The sequence below is a fragment of the Esox lucius genome, chromosome 1 (assembly GCF_011004845.1).
Source record: "Esox lucius isolate fEsoLuc1 chromosome 1, fEsoLuc1.pri, whole genome shotgun sequence".
NCBI classification, from domain to species: domain Eukaryota; kingdom Metazoa; phylum Chordata; class Actinopteri; order Esociformes; family Esocidae; genus Esox; species Esox lucius.
This window is the reverse complement of record NC_047569.1, coordinates 32,419,776-32,442,143: the sequence shown is the minus strand read 5'-3', so window position 1 is coordinate 32,442,143 and position 22,368 is coordinate 32,419,776. Positions and strand designations below refer to the sequence as shown.

The window sequence follows — 22,368 nt, the reverse complement described above, 5'->3', positions numbered from 1 at the left end:
AGTCACAGTTTGTCCAAAACGAACACCATTTTCAAGCATAAGGGTGTCCATCAGTGCATGTGGCACCAGGACACCCTAGGCCGTAGGTCGATGATCGACTTTGCTGTCATTTCATCTGACCTGCGGCCGTATGTCTTTGATACTCGGGTGAAGAGAGGGGCGGAGCTGTCAACTGATCACTACCTGGTGGTGAGTTGGATCTGATGGTGGGGGAGGAAGCTGGACATACTCCTGTCAGAGAGATCTTTAACTCCCACCTCCGGCAGAGCTTCGACTGGATCCCGAGGGAGGCTGCCGCTCGGAGTTGTGGCCGTAAGGTCTCCGGTGCCTGTCGAGGCGGCAATCCCCGAATCTGGTGGTGGACACCAGAAGTAAGGGATGCCGTCAAGCTGAAGAAGGAGTCCTATCAGGCCTGGTTGGCTTGTGGGACTCCTGAGGCAGCTGACGGGTACCGGCAGGCCAAGCGGACGGCAGCCCGGGTGGTTGTGGAGGCAAAAACTCGGGCCTGGGAGGAGTTCGGTGAGGCCATGGAGAACGACTATCGGCTGGCCTCAAAGAGATTCTGGCAAACCGTCCGGCGCCTCAGGAGAGGGAAACAGTGCGGTTTTCGTCCGGGCCGTGGAACACTGGACCAGCTCTATACCCTCTACGGCGTGCTGGAGGGTTCATGGGAGTTTGCCCAACCAATCCACATGTGTTTTGGGGATTTGGAGAAGGCATTCGACTGTGTCCCTCGCGGCATCCTGTGGAGAGTGCTTCGGGAATATGGGGTCCTGGGTCCTTTGCTAAGGGCTGTCAGGTCCCTGTACGACCGAAGCAGGAGCTTGGTCCGCATTGCCGGCAGTAAATCAGACTTCCCAGTGCATGTTGGACTCCGGCAGGGCTGCCCTTTGTTAACCAAAGTGAGTACGGTGTGATTGGACTTTCTAGCACAAGGCCAAGTTGACCCTCCATTGGTTACAGTAGTAAAAGGTGAAGGTTCTGGAGTGGCCATCACAGTCTCCTAACCTTAATATCATCAAGCCACTCTGGGTAGATCTCAAACATGTGGTTCATGCAAGTCGACCAAAGACTTTGCATGACCTGGAAGCATTTTGCCAAGATGAATGAGCAGCTATACCACCTGCAAGGATTTCGGGGTCTCATAGACATCTATTACAAAAGACTGCACGCCGTCTTTGATGCTAAAGGGGGCAATACACAGTATTAACAACTAAGGGTATGCAGAGTTTTGAACAGGGGTCAGTTCATTTTTTGCTTTGTTGCCATGTTTTGTTTTATGATTCTGCCATTCTGTTATGACCTACTGTTGAATGTGAATCCCATAAGAAATAAATGACGTGTTTTGCCTGCTTACTCATGTTTTCTTTTCAAGTGGTATATTATATGATATTGGTATATTACCAACTCCCCAAGGGTATACAAACTTTTGAGCACAACTGCGCGTGCGCACACACACACACACAATCTCAGCTTTTCATCTACTGCGGTTAATAAAAACATGTGGCTGGCGAATGATATTGTCAAACGACTTTTTAGGAACCTGAGTTTTTTTTTTGGACATGTTGAAGTATATGAATGTACGCTTGTTAATGTTTAGATAACAAAAGTCCATCTGTTTATCCGTACACAGGAAGTCACGCTCATTTAAAGCTTGACAATAAATCGCAAATGGGCTAATGTGTATTCAGTTTGGGATGTCTATAAAGGTGAGGACAACCGGAAGTTTCTTTGAGATTGAGTGAGATGAGCTCGAGTTTGTAAGACTGAATATCGAGCATTTAACCTCATGAACAAGACTTTCTAATGCTGCAATAAATAAACAGAATTACTCTCTCCCTTGACGACCGGGTATGCGATAATTGTTTCAACCACTATACAAAACGGCTGATTTCTGACAGAAGCAGAAAAGAATGTTAGAACAGTAAATAATGTGCCTGGTACTGTTAGAATTGTCTCTACAAAAAGAAGCTGTAGGGTGCTGATCATCTGGGCATTTCCTCTTCCACTTCTGGGTATTAAGGTCATGACTGCCAGTAAGTCACCGCAGTGATATAAATTACACAAAGCAAGGGAAGTCTGGTCCAGATAATTTAATACGGGTGAAGGGAAATTTTACATACAATAGTAAGAGGCGGGTAAATTACATAATTGTTACGTACCGACAACGACAAAACAAATGAAAGCCAACCAAAGTCCCAGAATACAATTGTATACCAAATGCCCACCAAGCTACCCAAGCCCAGGATATTGTAAACACACAGCATATTTAACATGCACAGTCAGGACCCTTTTTCACACTACTGTGTAGATAATAAAGACAAATGTGCCTTATTTGATATTATCATTAAATTATGTTTCTGTTCACGTCGGAAAGTTACTGAGAATGGTGAGCTTTAATTTAGGGATGTGGGAACCGCAACTTGACCAGAGAGTCAGTGTCCACTGTAAAGATGCCTGTAAAATATATGTATCTACACAAAGCCAAACTCCTTCACTCCTTCAGTATTTTCATTGTTGCTTTAGCTTGCAGTTGTATTACCTCATAACAAGTTGGTTGAAAATTTGACAGTGGATAATTATACACGAGGGCAGCTTTCCCGGTAGCAGTCAGCACACTTTGACATAACATTTATCTTCTCTGTGCTGTCATCTGTTCTGCAGCCTTGCAAAGACCATGTAACAAATACTGAATATGTGGAGCTGGAGATCCGGCAAAAACAACATACTGCAAAATGCATAGCCATCTGGTGCACATCAATCTATGTATCTTCTACCACCGAACCTCATTACTCCTGGCTCTAGCCTTGGCTAAACACTTGGGTGATCTCCATGTGTTTTAGAGACACCGCTACTGCCACCTCCTGTACTGAATTCGCAGCTGGTTATTCCAAAGTGACCTTTCAATTTAATGCAGCTTTTAAACACAAGGTCATGTCTGTGTTCAAGGGGACTCTAGTGTCAAGCTTTGCTGAGAATATTTGGACCCCCCTGATCACTGTTATTCTTGAATTCCATGTTGATACAGAAACACTTAACAATTTACATTCATTAATGATAAGTTGTCAGAGTAATTAAACGTGAAGTCACCACCTTTGGGATGTACGCTTAAACCAGATATAAAGTTCAAAGTTAATTTATCAAATGCACCGAATAACAACGTCCTCCTGCACAGTGAGAATATTGTGACATGGCACATCTACGTCGTAAGAATTAAGAAATATATAAAGCAAAAGTTTGCAATAATATACATCATGTAAACTAGCAGCATGTTTAAAAAGAGTAGGATGGGGAATATGCGCAATATGGGTAGAAGTATTGAAATTATAGATAGCAAGTATAGAAGTAATATACATAACAAGCTGCAATACATAGTATTTTACAATACATTGCACTTACAAAGTATGTCGGATCAAAATCCCCCCAGCTGGTAGTGGGAGTTTACACAGTAATACTTTTAGGTAGATTTCTTTTCAGTGAGATAAATACTTTTCTACACTTCATCCAGAGAAAGAGAGTCTCAAATGCAAAAAATCTGGATTGTTTCTTATATGAAAGAAATTATACAAATGGCAGAAAGCCAACATAATTCACATAATACACACTACAGTATTAAATATACATTGCACTGATAACTCTGTTCAATTACTAATTTAATATAATGTTCCCATCTCTGAGGTCACATTGTATAATATATTATTGTAGGTTTAGCAAGAGGTGTAACTGTTTGACCTACATAGGTTTGCGAGAAAGAAAGAAAAACAAGTTGCCGGACAAATAGAAAATCTGTAGGACCTTTACTAAAAGAATGAGTATGTTTTGTTGTTAACCTTTGATCATAAATACAATGGAATGGTCTAGCCATATCACCATTACTGACTACAAACATTCTTCCACTGTTTCCTTATAACACAAAATAAAATGTGTAATCTGAGAACAAGGGGATACAACCCACTGACCAGAAGGTAGTCTCAATTTGTTAATCATTTCCCTGTGTTCATTCAACTCCACCCCACCAGGAAGGAAGAAGGGGAGTATATATTCTGGGATTGAAAACGTATAAGAGGTGTATGGATAGGCATGTACATTCAAAACTCACTTGTACCTCGGCCGTCTTACCATAAGGCTCAAGTTAGACCAATGAACTTTAGATGAACACCATCCCCAACCACCAGAGCCTGACATTAGTACTGAGGCTAAAGGACCGACAGACACCAGCAACAGTTTCATCGGATGTAAGTGACCAATTTTGATAATGTCAAGCCACGTTGTGATGTTATAGTGTAATGTTATCATGAGAGGGTTCCATTGCTTGTGTAGGCGTTCATTCATTTCTACATGATAGTCTTGATATTGAACAAGCTGGTACACAGCAGTTTGAGGTGTATGGCAGGCAGGCCAGGTCACTACAGACATTCAATGCTCAATATTACTTTCAATAAAAAGCTGGTTGGTGTTCCCTTGGAATGAGCTTGCAATTACATTTTAGTATGCTTTCTGTGAGATTAGGTTAGGCATGTCACTTTTGGGGATTCCAGAGAAGTAAAAAATAACTACTCATTTAAATAGAACCTTGAGGGCAACACTAGTTCAGCAGTGGTTAATATTTTACCCGCACCTGGGAAATGGAGTACAAATCGACCTAATGGACAGAATATTTGCAGTAATACACAAGTATGCAAATGTGGTGTAATTTAGGAACACTCACAGGCAGTTACAACGTTTTGAATCTGTCTTTGTGGAACCTGTCAAGAGTGACGTATTGCAGCCCGGGCAAGTGTTTTCTGTATTCAGTTAGCAGATTTTGTTTACCACTAGCATATTTGAAATGGAAGAAAATAATGTTGGTCTTGTTACCAATACAGTTATACATGCATACGCAGAGCAGCTGGGATTCTGGAGGTGGGGAAGCCCTATATTTTTGGAGTTGAGGGAACTCAAATGTGCAGAATTAGACAGAATGAAAAACACTGCACATTTTTCATGGGCAAAATAATAGGATAACTATGTAATAATAAATAAAAAGTAAATTAACCAGGTCAGTTTTCAAATGTAGTATTTAATACAGTAATTCACCTCAAAAGTAGCTAGTGTTACCGCTAGATTATTAAAAAAAAAAGTTACATTTGTATTTTTTTGTGGTGTTGTATTTTGTTGTGGTGTTGTTCTGTGTAGCTATCCACCCCCATTTCACAAAAAGTTAGCCAACTACATTCCACAGAAAGTTCGATAACCTTAGCACAGCGATCTAGAAGAGTATTATTTGCTTCCTTAGACAGTTTAAACAGAATACCAAATTTCTTGGAATGGCTGCTTAGTTAGATAGCAATATACCAACATTTGCATTATTAAACTAAAGTGTTCCATATAATTGGCATAAGCAGTTAGCTGGGTACTTAGTTATGGATTGCCTCTGAAAATGAATGATAGAGTGAAGGGCACATTGTAAATTCAAAGCAAAATAGTGGTTGTATCTAACATTCTAACTGCAGGTTATTTGAAGTATCGGTGCTCAGCTACATCTAGTTTTCATTCGGACCACTGGTGACCCGACCAAATGTAATCCCAGCACAAGCAGTATACAAAAGTACAACCTTAGGTGAGACCAAGAGAAGCTACATATCTGCAGCTGATCTGTCTATCTAGTACAAACAGCAGCAGGTCCCCCCTGGTATAAGAGGGGGTATGTTCATCATTGCAAGATGAACATAGCACACTTTTTAAGTCTATCAATTAAACACTATGCATAATGTGTTCTTTTTGGTTTGGCTGACAATTAGCCCAAAGGACTTGAGTTCCATTTTGAAACAGAAATAACGATTTGCATTCAATTAACGCTAAGATCAAGGACAAAGTCATTACAACATTTTATGAAAGCACCTTCACTTGTCACGATGGTGGAAGTGTAGAGGATCCAGTCGCAGGCTTGCTTGCATTCCATAGGTCGTTTTAATAAAGGGTACACCGAATACGAATACATACACTGACATAAATCAAAAGCGCCTGACGGATAACAGCGATACACATACGCACTCACCGGGGACATGTATCAACGATCGAAAACACAGGACTGGCAGAAGACACATTTATACAAACACATAATGAGACAAGGGGAATCGGGTACGAGTAATAAATGACAAGACACAATTAACAAGTCCGGGATGTGTTCTTGTAAAGACGGGAAATCTGGAGTGCACGGCACGATGACGCCATCGTCACCGTACAGTGATATCACTTAAAAATCTCAATAAGGTATACCTGCAGACTGCAAGTGGGGGCGTTACTTAATATGGGGGTACCTGAATATTACATTAAGCCCACTGATGTTCGCCACTGGTCAGTTTAAATGGAGGTTCCTGAATATTAAGTTGTGCCCACTGACGTTCGCCATTTGTCAGTTTGGGTACATCCTGGTTTGACACACGTTTCGAAACTAGGTGTCATGTATGGGTATGACGTCATTACGTTGAGTGTACTGATGGAGGAAGAGGAGTTAACTAAAGTTACAACTTAATCTCAGAGTCCATGTGATTTAATTCAATATATATTGTCAAAATATAATACTAGGTTCAAGGGGTTCAAGCATTGATATAGAAAACAAAAGTGTATTTGCTTTGACTACATTTTGAAAAAGCATTCTAGTCCAATTATGCTTGTACCAATTTTCCAATACCATTTAATTGTATTTGGTTTCAGGTTTAAAATTGTTTGATAACATACAACTGAAATATATTAATTTGAAGACTGAAGTGCCTCTAAAAATAGTTTGACATGTTTTGGTTTCAGTCAAGAATGATACACTGGTGGTTTAGAAAGCTGCTGAGTGCAGTTAAAATACAGACACATGCTTACATACACATGCACAGTCATACTCAATATGTAGTCATTGCTTGGTTATATGTGATACAGTACTGGGTCATCATTAGGAGGTTGATAGTTGAGAATACTGCTTATTGCAGTTACAATATAGTTGATCTGAGCTCTACATGTTACAATGTGAAACAGGTATCCCTTTTTCACAAGTTTATACAAGATTACCATTTATGCATTTTCCATAGTTTCAACTAATTACACAAATGTGAACGTGCTGTGTAAGATACATTGTGTGGTGGACCTGGGAGGTCCTTTGATGAAACCTGTGGGTTCTGCTGTGTGGATCTTACCAGTTTTCATACAAATCATTGTAATGGTTTCTGTAATTAATAACTTAAGCATCAGCCTGTGAGGCAACAGGGCCTCCGTACTTTATGGCCCCTGTGTCCTCTCTGCTCTTGAACGGAAAAGTCAAATCAACTGACAACTACGTTATTGCCACCCAGCAAAATTATTGAAAAGTTCAGAAAACAAAACAGACAGTGTGAAAAATGAAAGAGATTCAAAGTGTAAAACATTGAGAAAAGGATTTCAACCATCACTACAGCTGTCAATAAAGGAACCCTGCACTCTGTTTAAAATATAACAACATTTTGAAATTAAGTCGAAAACAAACCAGAAAAGGAACCAGGCAAGCCTAGTTCCGCCGGCCTGCAATTAAAAGTGATAATCCCTCACTGGATTCAAACCCAAGCCTTTCATGTGAGAGGCTGTGTCTTCACCCACTACACCACAAAGCTATACATTTGCAGAGCGCCGGTATAGCATTTCAACGTTAGATCATTTTGTCACGCATTAACATCACGTCAAGTTTGAATATTTCGCTAGACACCATTGCCATTGTTTTAAACTGACTAACGTTTCTAAGAGACCACACCCTGGTAAAAGCAATGCCACCAATTATTTTGAAACAACCATTCAAATATAGCTGCAACTAGCGATTCGCGGGTTCCAGCCCAAGCAGTAGCAAGCTGCTTGGGTTGGAAAAAACTAAACAATGGCACATTACACAGGACAGTACAGTGCAACTGATCCACAATGCGTCATTGCTACTGAATTCCCTGTTTTCTGCACTTGGTGAAAACATGTTAATATCATGGAGATCAAGAATATGATATTTTCTATGAAGTATACATGTTTTTTCCCATTGAGTAGAAAAGCATAGCTGACCAAACAATGTCTGTGAGTCACTAAATGTGTTATACTGTGAAACATCCCAAGATTAATGAAAATAAATTAACAAAACATTGTTATAGCGCATCCAGCAGGCCAATTAATCAGGCACATGGAATAAAATCTTCAGGACAGGTATTTGACATGGGTGTGGCTTTGCATGGCAATAGCAGATTTTTTTCAGGATTGAGAGCTGTTTGTGTAACAGTGGCCACAAATGACTAACATGACCATAGTTGATGGGAATGCCATTTCACTATTTTTCAACCAATCAACTTTTCCTTCAAAGTTTAACTAGAGGAGGATATAAAGTATATGTATAGTAACCTACAAGTCAATCGGACCTATGGTTCATGAGAAGATTTTTCAATGTTTTTTTACAAAATTCAAAATGGCAGAAATGTCAACATTGGCGGACATTATGGGTCCTACAGGAAACATTGTTCCCCATGATTAATGGGACCTTCATGACAAGTTTCAACATTCTGGGTGATAAGGGATGGTGGGGCTGTGTTTTAGTGTTTCAACAGGCTGTTGCTAAGCCACCATGCAGCGTATGCATCCCATCAGGTTATTTATTTCAATTAGCCGCAATACCTACATGTATATACATTTTTACCAAATGGAACCATCATAATAAGTGTTTTATTATTATTTAGAATAATAATAATAAAAACAACCACAAAAACAATAGGTTTCCTGCAGTTTTGCTGCATGGGACCCTAAATATTACACAAACATGTAACCTTTATTGGTTAGTTATCAGAAGGTGGTATGCAGTATACATTTCATGTTTACATTATTGGTCCAGAATAATGGGCGAAGTTGCTTAAAGGCAGCAGTGCCTCCCAGGGACATTTCAGGGCACCTTTGCCAATATTAGTCTTCTAGTGCTGACATATTTTAGAATACTGTAAAACATCGACAGTATTAATAGTCCATGTCACACATTTTGTATTTTTCATATGTGATCATTGTGATCATGTATGACTCTTGATTTAATGAGTGACTTTTGTCTGGAGTGAGACCCAATTGGCTTTGCCAACCTACCTCCATTTGGATCCATTTCAAAATGACTAGCTGTTGACAAACCAATATTTTTACAATTGCAAGCAACAATGACATACTAAACGTTTTTTATTGCAAATTATGTCCATGGCAAATTAATAACAATGATTGTTGACTATGCTTTTATTTAAAACAGGGCTTTATATACTGAAATGTCAGTCAACACCCAGGTATTAAAAATGACTGGCAGTTTGAGAATCTGCCCGTATTGGCATTTGACTACAGTATAGTTTGATTTGGCAGGGAGGAACAAATGCCCAAAAACAAAATCATGAATCAGTCAACTATGAAACCACTCTTTCATTACTTCCTCAATTTGAAATGGGGAAACAGTTTTGTGATTAGAGGGCCCGGGGTAATAATAGGTCGTCCTGGATTCCAATTGGTTCCTGTTCTTAACAGAGGACCCTTCTCTGATCCGACGCACAGCGGCTCCCATTTTCTCTCTCACTCTTCCCTTTCTTATTCTTCTGTATCCTCCCTAGTAAGTTCTATTAATAACCAGGTTCTGGAAAGTAAACTAGACAATTTGCAGATTCCGAGAATTTTAACACCTTGAATTCATTTTATACCTGAAGTATTAGTCAGCTATCATTTTGTATCCAATGATAACAATACCCTTGGTATTGTTAATTAAGGGTAATTAAGGGGCAAGGAAAAACATTTTAACTTATGAATCATAGTTGAATGTATAAATGAATCACTGTTAGAAATGCAGCTGTTTGAGGGAATCTAAGGAAAGTTTGTTGACTGGAAGGTAAGAAAACATTGACAATCTGATAGATGGAAAGAGTCATATTTTTCTGTTACACCATTCAGGAAGTGTCACAAATGTGTCACAAATAGCCTGAGGTGAGTCTGGGTGCTACCCACCTTTAAAGTCATGCCGCCAGTTTAATTTTATTCACTTTGTCATAGCTTCATTACACAGCATCCATAACCGAGCAGACGGACAAAACATCAATAACCCAATCTTTTTGGTATGAAGAAATACAGTTAGGTCCGGAAATATTTGGACACTGACCCACTTTTCATAATTTGGGCTCTGTACACCACCACAATGAATTTGAAATGAGACAATCGAGATGCTATTGAAGTGCAGACTTCCAGCTTTAATTCAAGGGGTTGGACAAAAATATTGTATGAAATGTTTAAGGATTGCAACCATCTTCATACATTGTCCCCTTATTTCAGGGGCTCGTGGGTCTTTCTGCCTTGAGTTTGGTCTTCAGCAAGCGAGATGTATGCTTGATCAGGTTAAGATCGGGCAATTGACTCGGCCATTGCAGAATATACCACTTCTTTGCCTTAAAAACCTCCTGGGTTGCTTTCACAGTATGTTTATGGGTCATTATCCATCTGTAAAGTGAAGAACACTTCAGAATAAATCCGGTTGCTTCTGTCTTCTGTCACTTCATCAATAAACACTAGTGACCCAGTGCCATTGGAAGCCATGCATGCCCATGCCATCACACTGCCTCCACCATGTTTTTTTCCAGATGATGTCGTAGGCTTCGGATCATGAGCCCTTTCATCTCCATACTTTTTTCTTCCCATTATTCTGGTACAGGTTGATCTTAGTTTAATCTGTCCATAGAATGCTGTTCCAGAACTGGGCTCAGTTTTTTAGATGATTTTTGGCTAGTCTAATCTGGCCTTCTATTCTTGAAGCATCTGAATGGTTTGCACCTTGTGGTGAACCATCTGTGTTTGCTCTTGTGAAGTCTTCTCTTCATGGTAGACTTGGATAATATTGTGCCTACCTCCTGTAGAGTGTTCTTCACTTGGCTGGATGTTGTGAAGGGTTTTTTCTTTTCCATGGAAACAATCCTACGATCATACACCACTGTTGTTTTCTGTGGACATCCAGGCCTTTTTGTGTTGCAGAGCTCACAAGTGTGTTCTTTATTTCTCAGAATGTACCAAACTGTTGATTTGGCCACTCCTAATGGATGGCCTGTTTTACTTTCAATTAGAGCTCCTTTGACCCAGGGCCAGGGCCATGAAAAATGATAAGCCCCCTCGCCATTTTTAACAGCCTCCTCAGTTACTTTGTCCTAGCGCTGGACCTCCTTTGACCGCATGTTGTTGGTTCACAGCAACAGCTTCCAGATGTGAATGCCATACCTGAAATCATGAAGGAATAGCCCACACTGTCCATGAACCATCTTTTGATTCAATTGTCCTATTACTTTTGGTCCCTTGAAAAAGTGGGGGATAAATATTAAAGAGCTGTAATCCCTAAACCCTTTCTCCAATTTGAATATGAATACACTAATTAAAGCTGAGGGACTTCACTTTTTGTGCAACTGCAACTTGAATATATTTCGGTAAACAGACAAAATAACAAAATCTGTCAGTGTCCAATTATTTCCTGACCTAACTGTATATAAAGGGATCCAATGCCTGAAATTCTTCCCCCTTTAAAAAATGTTTAATGGTTTTGTGTATTAAAGGGGGTTGTACAAAAGACAAAGTAGTACATAAAAAAATATCACTGTGATCACATTTGCACTTTCATTAGGTTATGAGGCATATTTCCTCCTGGCTGTAGTAGCAAGTAGCAAAGTCAGCTTAAACATCAACTGAAATTCAAAACAACTTGACAGGACTTGGCCACACCCTGACCTACAGAAGACTCTCTACACACATTACACGTAAATGCACGCAGAGAACCAGACAAACAGGAGAATGACAAAAAAACACAGATCCATCAGATAACGTGAGGAGAGAGCCAGGAAGTAGAGAAGTGGGCAGGTACAGAGAGGAAGGCATGAGGTGTTGAATTACCAACACTAGTTTGGAGTGACTTGTTTTGTCAGCAGGGGCTGGGTCACTAACAAATCCCAGAGGATTTCAGCGGCACAGACGCAAACAGGAACACAAGGGCAGCTGATAATACAGCCGGAGAGTTATACAGCAGGGCAATACAGGCAGCCTGCACGATAGATACTATTTCCCAGCCTAATTAAGGGACAAAGTGCATGATAATAAAGAGAGAGAGCGAGAGAGAGAGAGCGAGAGATACGACGAAAGAGAGAAGGGAAAGACTGGCGCCGGCAGAACTAATTGCAGCAGGAGGGAAGGCAGGAGAAAGGGTCAAGGGGCACATTATTAAAGAGTTGTACCTGCTCCAGTGTGTCTATCCCAACTGAGAGATGAATCACAGCACGATGCGGGTGAGTAGAGATTGAGACAACTGTTAGAACCCAAATAATATCCTCAGAGATAAGCATATGAAGGGGTATCAAACATATATTGTTTGATAAGTATTGTGATTTATTTAATTCTAATTTAGAGCCAGCATAAGAAGACTAGTGCCTGGGAGAGAATTGGGATCAGTCATCTGTTGAGATGTATGCCATGGATAACCTGTTGTTGTGTATTCATTCTGTCTATTCTGTTGCAAGGTGTTTTGTATGATACTGTTTTAGAATGCCTATGTTTACTCAGTTTACTCATACAATTGGCAGTACATGACATTTAACCATTTTCGAGAACCTTTTGGGCTTGACGGGACAAAAATCTTGCATCTTTAAGTAAAACTGGTTTCATTTTTTTTCATGAGATTAAAAAAAAGCAACAACCTCCAAGAAGAAAATGAAACTCAACAGCAACATATGTTAAACATATGGGAATATTTGGGATAACACTGTATATTGGTATATTTACATACCACTGTGTATAATTTACAATTGTTATTCAGTGGGCAAATAGTTTCTAGCGATTTGCGTTTGAATGCTTATGTATTTGAATACATGAGTGTGTGTGTGTTGTGGATACATTTCCCTGATTAAAACTGGTGTGTAGCTCCTGTGAAGTGTAGCTTCTCTAAAGTGTAGCTTCTCTAAAAGAAGGCCTTTGTTGCTCGCTCCCTTTATAATACAGTCCACAAAGTAAAGAGAGAAGAGCATTGTATACACAAGAGCAAAACATGCCAAGTGACTTTATCAGAGAAACCTCCTGTGTCGCAATTCCCAGGGTCTAGTCCGAGCGCTCATTCTCCTGCCTGGGACAAATCGCCCAAACTACATGAATACACCTGCCTGTCTCCTATCTGTCTGTCTACAGCTAGGGTCTATAGTCACCCGGATATTTTTAAATGTACTTAGAAACATCACTACACATCAATGTACACATCACTAGACATGGGTATGACTTGGCTTACTACCACTAATGATTCAACAATTTTTAGAAACAATTATTCATATAGACACGATTGCCACATGATAAATAAGGGGACCATCTAATGTATGTATGTGCGATGTATGAATCCCCAAATTCGGTACCTGAGGAAACCTTGTCAGCTGACCAACATGACGTGTCACATTTCTGGTTCAACAGGTTTCCTTCACCTTTCTTCCTTGTATACCATCAAGTTTTCCTTCCTCTTCTCTGTGTTCTCTCTTTATTCCATACATCTTAAACACTTAATAAAGCTTGGTGGGACAATCACACAACTTACTAATTAAACCACACAACTTAAACTTTACTTACATTTCAAACCATACTGGATCTCTTACTCATTCTCTGTGTTTGTGTATGCGTTTGAAATCCACATTCAGATACTGAGTCTGCTGAGGCTTATACTCAGTCTTGTGTCTCTTTCACTGATACAGCATGACTTTGGCTTCATTTTCCACAACTGCTCCAGAAAAAGTAATACTTTTCTTCCATGAAAGCAGGCGTCACATCTTGTAGTCATGAGAATACATTTTATTAACGTGACATTTTATTAATGTGGAAGAACTCCAAGACAAATTGAAAACAAATACTTATCAAGCAGTAACCTGGACTGCAGGTCAGTACTGTAGGCGTGACTCAACCGCCAAGAGCCTCCATCACAATCAATCACTTCATAGAAGTTCCGCTAAGTGTTGTTTGTTGTATTGATTGTCGCAGAGTGTGTTAGGAAAAGCCCAGTCGGCGTTGTGTGGCCTGGACATACTGAATTCATTGAATGCATTCATAGTCTGTAAGTGTGGGGACAGATGGGTCCTGTGTTTGAGGACCAGCTGGCTGTAGAGATCAGAAATAAAAATTAAGGAACGTGACAGAGAAAACAAGTCTGTAAGGTATTTCAGGTTGTTGTTGTTTTTGTTGCAATGGCTGTTATCTACCACTGAGCAGCATTCATTCGCTGAAGCGTTTAACTATGCGTCACAACAATGATGGCAGTGAAGAGGGCAGCTATTTTTGCTACTGTACACCTGAGAACGCTGTCCGGTATGATCATGAACAGCTTAAGAGAAAACATCATGCCTATTTTCAAATAAAGGAAAAAAATATATATAGATTTGTTAACATGGTTTGCATGCTTAATCGGTCACACCCTCTCCCAGTAAAACATCATTCATTATTACCCACTGTCAGACATTCTGCATAGAAGACATGATAGGCCTCTTTGTCTCATTCTCATCTTTTCTCTGTCCAGACTGACAATCAGGTTGATGAAAGCAACAGGCCATTAAATCCACCAAAACAAGGTAAGCCACTCCTAAGGGAGTGCATTTATTGAGCATGTGTCATATCTCCTAGCAGTTGCCCATACAGTATGTGTGGGCTTTACAGTCAGTAAAGCCCACTCATACTGCGTTGTACTGGAACTACAATACCCCTCTCTCTGCAGTTTCGGCGCGGCCTGGCAGACACAGAAAGCCAATGACGGCTACCAAGGCCCAGACTAAGAAGTCGCCGCCGACTAAGAAGAGCATCCTGCTGACCGTGTTGGTGGTGTTGGTTGTGCTGGGGATCCTGGTGACTTGTGGATACTTCAGTGAGTCTGGCATCAACACGCAGATTGTCACGATTGCTCAGGGATTTACTGTTTAACCGTGGCAAAATTACCGTTTTGGATACCGCCAAAGTGAATGTTTTAGATTCGGCAGTCCGACGGTAGGTTTTGATTGAATGGCCCTGACTTCTGTCATCTCCTGCCCACTCCCATCTTCCCTCCAACTCGTCACCTGGCCTCAGTCAAGCTGCTGATAGACAGTAAGTATTTCTTCTGCTACCGGTCGGTGAAGTTTATTCCTCTGGATGAAGCTTGCAACGGGAAGGCAGACTGCTCAGGAGGAGAGGATGAACTCTCATGTGTGACCAACCTGACGGTCAGCACCATCTTCCCAGGTAAACACATGACAAACACAGACTAACACACACACACAGGCACACACAACACAATTCAAGTTAGAAAATGGGCATGGTGCAGCCCATACGGCCCAAGTGTAACTCTGGGAAGGATGACTTAATTTAATATACGACATGATTCAAGCAGTAATATTAAATATAATGGAAATGGTCTCTTTCCATCTGTCTCTTTCTGTGCAGTGCGCCTGGTCTCTGAGAGCAATGTTTTCCAGGTCTACAGTGCTGGGACAGGCTGGAGATCTGTGTGTAGTGAGGGCTGGACTCAACAGCACACACTCAAAGCCTGTCAGAAGCTGGGCTACACCAAGTGAGTCACCGCTGGCTGATTCTCAGATTGTCCTCCGATTGGGTTTCCTATTAAATGTGTAGTAAATGTCTCTCTGCCTTGTTTCCACAGTAAGCCAAAGAGTAGCAACACGTCGGTGCTGAGCCTGCCCTCGTCGCTGAAGACCGGACCGTTCGCCATTGTCACTTCATCGGCTGTAACCACTCCCATTAACCAGACGGTCGCTGACACGTAAGAGCGTTTCACTGTTTGATATTTGAAACATAGCCCGTCACTGTGATGCTAGCGTCTACAGTATTCTGACGTTCCTTCAGAGACTTTCCAATTACGAGACAAAGGCTGTGTCTATACTCTGTACACTCACCTAAAGGAATATTAGGAACACCTGTTAAATTTCTCATTAATGCAATGATCTAATCAACCAATCACATGGCAGTTGCTTCAATGCATTTAGGGGTGTGGTCCTGGTCAAGACAATCTCCTGAACTCCTAACTGAATGTCAGAATGGGAAAGAAAGGTGATTTAAGCAGTTTTGAGCGTGGCATGGTTGTTGGTGCCAGACGGGCCGGTCTGAGTATTTCACAATCTGCTTAGTTACTGGGATTTTCACGCACAACCATTTCTTGGGTTTACAAAGAATGGTGTGAAAAGGGAAAAACATCCAGTATGCAGCAGTCCTGTGGGCGAAAATGCCTTGTTGATGCTAGAGGTCAGAGGAGAAGGGGCCGACTGATTCAAGTCGATAGAAGAGCAACTTTGACTGAAATAACCACTCGTTACAACCGAGGTATGCAGCAAAGCATTTGTGAAGCCACAACACGCACAACCTTGAGGCGGATGGGCTACAACAGCAGAAGACCCCACCGGGTACCACTCATCTCCACTACAAATAGGAAAAAGAGGCTACAATTTGCACAAGCTCACCAAAATTGGACAATTGAAGACTGGAAGAATGTTGCCTGGTCTGATGAGTCTCAATTTCTGTTGAGACATTCAGATGGTAGAGTCAGAATTTGGCATAAACAGAATGAGAACATGGATCCATCATGCCTTGTTACCACTGTGCAGGCTGCTGGTGGTGGTGTAATGGTGTGGGGGATGTTTTCTTGGCACACTTTAGGCCCCTTAGTGCCAACTGGACATTGTTTAAATGCCACGGTCTACCTGAGCATTGTTTCTGACCATGTCCATCCCTTTATGACCACCATGTACCCATCCTCTGATGGCTACTTCCAGCAGGATAATGCACCATGTCACAAAGCTCGAATCATTTCAAATTGGTTTCTTGAACTAGACATCTTTGGGATGTGGTGGAATGGGAGCTTCGTGCCCTGGATGTGCATCCCACAAATCTCCATGAACTGCAAGATGCTATCCTATCAATATGGGCCAACATTTCTAAAGAATGCTTTCAGCACCTTGTTGAATCAATGCCATGTAGAATAAAGGCAGTTCTGAAGGCAAAAGGGGGTCAAACACAGTATTAGTATGGTGTTCCTAATAATCCTTTAGGTGAGTGTGTGTCTACTATGTCCACTGTGAGAATTGGTTTTAGGTCAGCCTACCTGGTTAAATAAAGTTGAAATAAAAATAAATAAATGATACATTATTTTAGAGGATTAACTGTTTTCAAACCCACTTGGAAATGAAAAGACAAGCCTCGTCCTCAATAACATGAAGCATATTTATATTAGATTAAAAGATGAAAGTTGTATAACATAATAGCATTCAAAGAACACACAGCTTTTGATTCTGTACATACTATTAAACACATTATTTTAGATTGTTTAAAATTGTTCAAAGCATGCTGTTGACAAAACACAACACTGCATACTAAATATGTGAAATACCCCAAATGAAATGAATAACTTGCATCAGGGCACAAGGTATTTTCCTCACTTTGTGTGTTGCGTTATGCTTATTGCAATTCTCTGAAGATAATCTGGATCCCAGACACATCCAAACTCGCTGTGCACAATAGCCTGGGGACAAGGTTACTCTTAAGATAGCTTGGTTTGACAACTACACAACCTAGTAGTAAGTAAAACCTACTCAATGTAGTTACTATCAGCAGAGTCAGTGGTAGAAGACAGAATCTCAAATTGTTTAGCTACAAGATATTTTCAGTTAAAAATAATCTCAGACTCTGAGTGGTTGTCCTAAAGAGCTTTTGATGTTGATTCGACAGTTCCCCAGAAGAGGCAAACAGGTTTATCTGATGCATACCTTTGAATATTTGTTTTGACTTTTTAGTCTCTCTCCCATTCAACCCTCTCTCGCTCTACTATTCTCTCTTATTTTCTACCATTGTCTCTCTCCTGCTCTCTGTCTTTCTCCTGCTTTCTCTCTCACTCTGTACACCCTGTCTCTCCACTCTTCAACTATTTATACCTGTCTTCTCCTTTTCTGTTCCTCACACCCTTCTCTATCTCTACCGCTATTTCCCTTCAAACTTTTCTCTTCCTTTCTTCTCTCGGTTTCACTTCTGCGTCTGTTTCATACTCCCTGTTTATCTGATGCAAACTATCTAAGAGTTTCTGTTCACCCTCCCCCAGTGTCTCCGAAACTATAAGAAACAGGAAGGGCTAGTCTGTCAATGACACAACCCAGGAGCTTAAAATAGGACCCAAGGGCTTTACCTATTATGTTTTTCAGGTGTATGTGAGGCTTACGTATTTTCATGCATTCTACATGTGATCTGCCCATGTATATATACTGTACTGTTTGTATTTAATTTGTGTCTGATAAGTGTCTCTATGTAACTCCAGCCCAGGGTGTAGTTCAGGAACCGTGGTCTCCTTGTCCTGCTCAGGTAAGCCCTGCTGTTCCTCCGAAGCCCACATCTCTCCCATTCCTTCCTCTGACCGCTCATTTGGGAACATATTTAATAAGGGTGCAGGTTATATGACTGAGTCTCACATGGCAGACAAACACCTGAAAAATGTTTCACTTAGGCAGCCAATTGGCAGCTCGCATGTGTTTTCTGAATGGCAACGATGCTAACATCTAGCTAGCTCGTTTGACTTCACTGAATTCCCACTTCAAAGTCAACGTTTATTTTTCAAACAACCAAAGTGTGCAGCTACCAAGATGTTACCTCAGAGTAGGTACTTCTGTCTCCAGTGGAGCTACACGATCGTCCCTCTGTGTGTGTTTGGCAGAGTGTGGAGAGCGGGGGCCAACAGACCGTATTGTGGGGGGGACGGATACCACTATAGAGGACTGGCCGTGGCAGGTGAGCCTGCAGCTGAACGGACAACACACCTGCGGAGGCACACTGTTGTCCCCGCGCTGGGTCGTCACGGCAGCACACTGCTTCTCTGGGTCAGTTTCAACAGACAATGAAAACACAGTACAAACACTGTAGACTGGGCCAATATCTACACTGTCAAAATCGATATCATTGTTATCTACTCTTTAGAAAGCGGCCAATATCTATACAGTAAATATACACACCGTGGAATGTGCTAATATCTACAATGCTAACATTTACAATGTAGAATGAGTCTGTCTTAACTAACACTAGCACTAAACCATAGAGCGGGTTAATATCTACACCATCAATATCTACTGTGTAGAGTGGGTCAACAACGACATCTACGACTAACACGATAATGCGGTCCAAATTGTAACAAAACATCCAGATTGTATCTGTTGCTAAGCCCTGTTCCCCTCCTGGTCCTGCAATAGCAAGAAATTGCTGAGTCGCTGGAGTGTGGTGTCTGGGATTACCTACATGACTGTCCTGGGGGGCTCATCTGTGGACATGGTCATAGTGAACGGAAAATATGATGCTGCCAGAAATGACTTCGACATGGCCATGATGAGACTCACCACACCCGTCTCTCTGGCAGGTACATCACCCTCCAACATGACGTCTCATAAACACACCAGCAGCGGGGTTGCACTTGGTCAACATCGTTTTGTGTTTTGTCTGAGGCTGAACAAAACCAAATCAATTACTTATTGTGAAGGATCTTTCTCAGCACTCTGACAAAGTAACAACCCCCTCCTGTATATTGTCATGGAAACTTAGCCGTAAACGTGATTTGTATACATGTAGAGTGATTCTGGAAAAGAAGCATTCAGTGTAGAGTCTGACCTCTAGTGGCCAATTCATCAAACTGTCAGTTTCATTTTGTTTTACAACACGGAATATCCCTCCGGGGAAATACGCCGAGATTGTCAAGAGAGCCGGATGTGATGTAATGACGAGCCAATGTATTTCAGTAAGGTTATGTTACTTTCGTCAGACTACCGTCGGCCTGTGTGCCTGCCTCCTAAGAACCTGGGACTGAAGGCAGGAGCCTCTCTGACGGTCACAGGATGGGGTTACTTGGAGGAGAAAGGTGAGCACAGGCCCCGCCCATTTTTTCTCAGCTCCCTCTCTGGCAGGCAGTTCATTCCTCCTGTCTCTTTTGAGATGTTCATACGTGCAGGAGTAATTTCGGTCAGTTCATTTCCCTTGCTTATCTTCTATCTCGTCTCAGGTAAGGTGTCCACTATCCTGCAGAAAGCCAACATTCCCCTGATAGGCCAGGATCAGTGCTCGAGTCCCATTGTCTACGCAGACTCCATTACTCCCAGGATGCTTTGCGCAGGTTACCTGGAAGGCAAAGTTGATGCATGCCAGGTAGGGGGACGCTTTCTTTGAGGATACAAAAGAAAAACAGAAGGTAAACAGAGATTGCTATTTGGCATGGATCCATTAAAGGTCTTATATAAAAACAGTATTGAGGACATTTAAACACTACTGAATATTGAATATTCAACCTCAGTTTGGGTCATGCAAAGTGTATAATTCCAGTGTAATTAAGGCCATTGTTGGTTGACAATGTGTTTTAGGGAGACAGCGGCGGTCCTCTCGTCTACCAGTCAGAGCGCTGGATGCTGGTGGGGGTCGTGAGTTGGGGTATTGGCTGTGCCAGACAGAATCTTCCGGGGGTCTACTGCAACGTGGACGAGATGCTCAATTGGATTTATAACGTCATGGACGTACGTATGCTTAAATAATTGACCAAATTTGAGCTGTGTTGGTTTATACTTGGTACTATGTGTTTTTAAATGGAACATGACCATGACTTAAAACCATCTGCCCTAAGATAACCTGAGGCATTTTATACTGTATAATGTTGTGACCATGTGTACTTTATTGTTCTAGGAAAACCCATGAGTCTTCAAACGATGACCAAAAGCCAGTGCTGTGTTGGGTGGTGATATGAGGATGGATTTCAGTGGGTCTACATTAAGCTCGCCAAGATGATGGAAGAAAAATCCTGCTCGAAATGTAATGGACACCTGCAACAAGACCTCAGTGCCTGCACACACACAAACCCCACTCTACACCCCTTTACTTCTTGACCTTGTTTCTAAGGTCGTTTCAGGTGTGGCTTGATCCATTTCAGGAATTATATCTCAGGGACTACTGATAAAACTAAAACATTTAAAGGAAAATGTTGCTGTTGACAGGGATGGACCCCATGTGGCACCCACTGATGTGAAACATACACCTGTGGTCTCTGCTGTTTCTTTGTGTCAGTTAAGTTGCAAAAAGGCAACAATATACAGGATATGCAAAAGTGACTGTTTTCATCAGAGTATAGTCATGAAACATCTTGAAAATTTACATATATTGTGTAAATACTATTTGTGGCAGTAACTAAGTTTCCATGAAACTGGAGACAAATGTGCACATCTTCTCATCAGTGGTTTTCACTATTTCTTTTCATACAAGACTGTATGATGACAAGATGAACTTCCAGTGTTTCCAGATTTCTATGAAATATGGCTGGTGATTACTTAACATGAGTAATATAGTTTTAACATTTTTAGATTTTCAGTCTAGCAATGTTGTGGACGTTCCCCAAAAGCAGGATGGTCTTTATACCTGAGAATTGTTTATAGAGTATTTTAGAGATATAGTACATTTGAGGTGGATCATGTTTTTGAATTGCTATTTCTATTAGAATTTTTCAGTTATACACTGTGGCAAGGCTACTGTAGGCACTTCAGGCAACATGAAAAAAAATGTTGTTCTGTCTTCATCACACCAGTGTTGATGTATTTATATGACCTAAACTAGAAACTGAATCTTTGCTATTGTTATCTAATCCTCAAATGTGTTGCTGTTATGCCGCGGGAAACTTTTTTATATTCTGTATGTCAACAGACAGGCCCTTCAACCTGCCATACTCTTCAAACAGAACCAGAATTGGTACACTTATGCACTTTCAGGTTGCTCATGTTCACTGTGCCAAAGTCAGAATAATCCCTGTTAGCACTAATATCCACATGTTATTACAATGTTCTGATAATACTCTATATTATTATTTTTTTACCATATGAGATTCAAGCACAAAGACCAATGGGGGGGGGGGGGGTACACCCTCACGAGACAGTTGTGATAGACTTCTGACGTAGGAAATATATATTTTTTTATAACTATGATTTGGTAGAGAAAACTACTAAGCTATCTATCTGGATTCAAGGAAACACAAATGTGGTGATTGACGTGTTTAGGATTGGTACGTATTGCGCTTTCAGAATAGCGATTGTGGCTCCCGAAATATTAAAGGTTGAAGTGAACATGATTGGTTTATTTCTATATTGTATTTTTACTACGTAATAGGTTGATATTGTCGTCGGTGTAAGATAATAATGTGCTCCATTGTTGTTGGTATTACTGTTAATGTCATGACGTCTAATAAATTATTGTATTTTCATTGAGTCAAGGGATGTCTTCAGTGTCTGATTAAACTCGCTAAACCCTTTGTCGATAACATCAGACACCATTAAGACGACACTACGGGGCTGCAAC

The 22,368-nt window shown here is 41.0% G+C and overlaps 1 protein-coding gene across 2 annotated transcripts; it reads left to right on the top strand.

Moving 5' to 3' along the window:
* The first annotated feature begins 4,033 nt into the window (after positions 1-4,033).
* Positions 4,034-22,277, top strand: tmprss4a (transmembrane serine protease 4a). Of its 2 annotated transcripts, none has more exons than XM_010873117.5 (13): positions 4,034-4,235; positions 14,549-14,600; positions 14,744-14,890; positions 15,091-15,243; positions 15,445-15,571; positions 15,662-15,781; positions 18,320-18,363; positions 18,713-18,875; positions 19,242-19,405; positions 19,805-19,900; positions 20,042-20,184; positions 20,397-20,546; positions 20,713-22,277. In XM_010873117.5, exons 1-13 carry the CDS (start codon positions 4,152-4,154, stop codon positions 20,722-20,724), a joined length of 1,455 nt encoding a protein of 484 aa, XP_010871419.2. In that variant the 5' UTR covers positions 4,034-4,151; the 3' UTR covers positions 20,725-22,277. The 2 variants fall into 2 exon arrangements, with proteins under 2 accessions (XP_010871419.2, XP_010871428.2); XM_010873126.5 differs by lacking the exon at positions 4,034-4,235 and adding an exon at positions 11,884-12,293.
* The last annotated feature ends 91 nt before the right edge of the window (positions 22,278-22,368 follow it).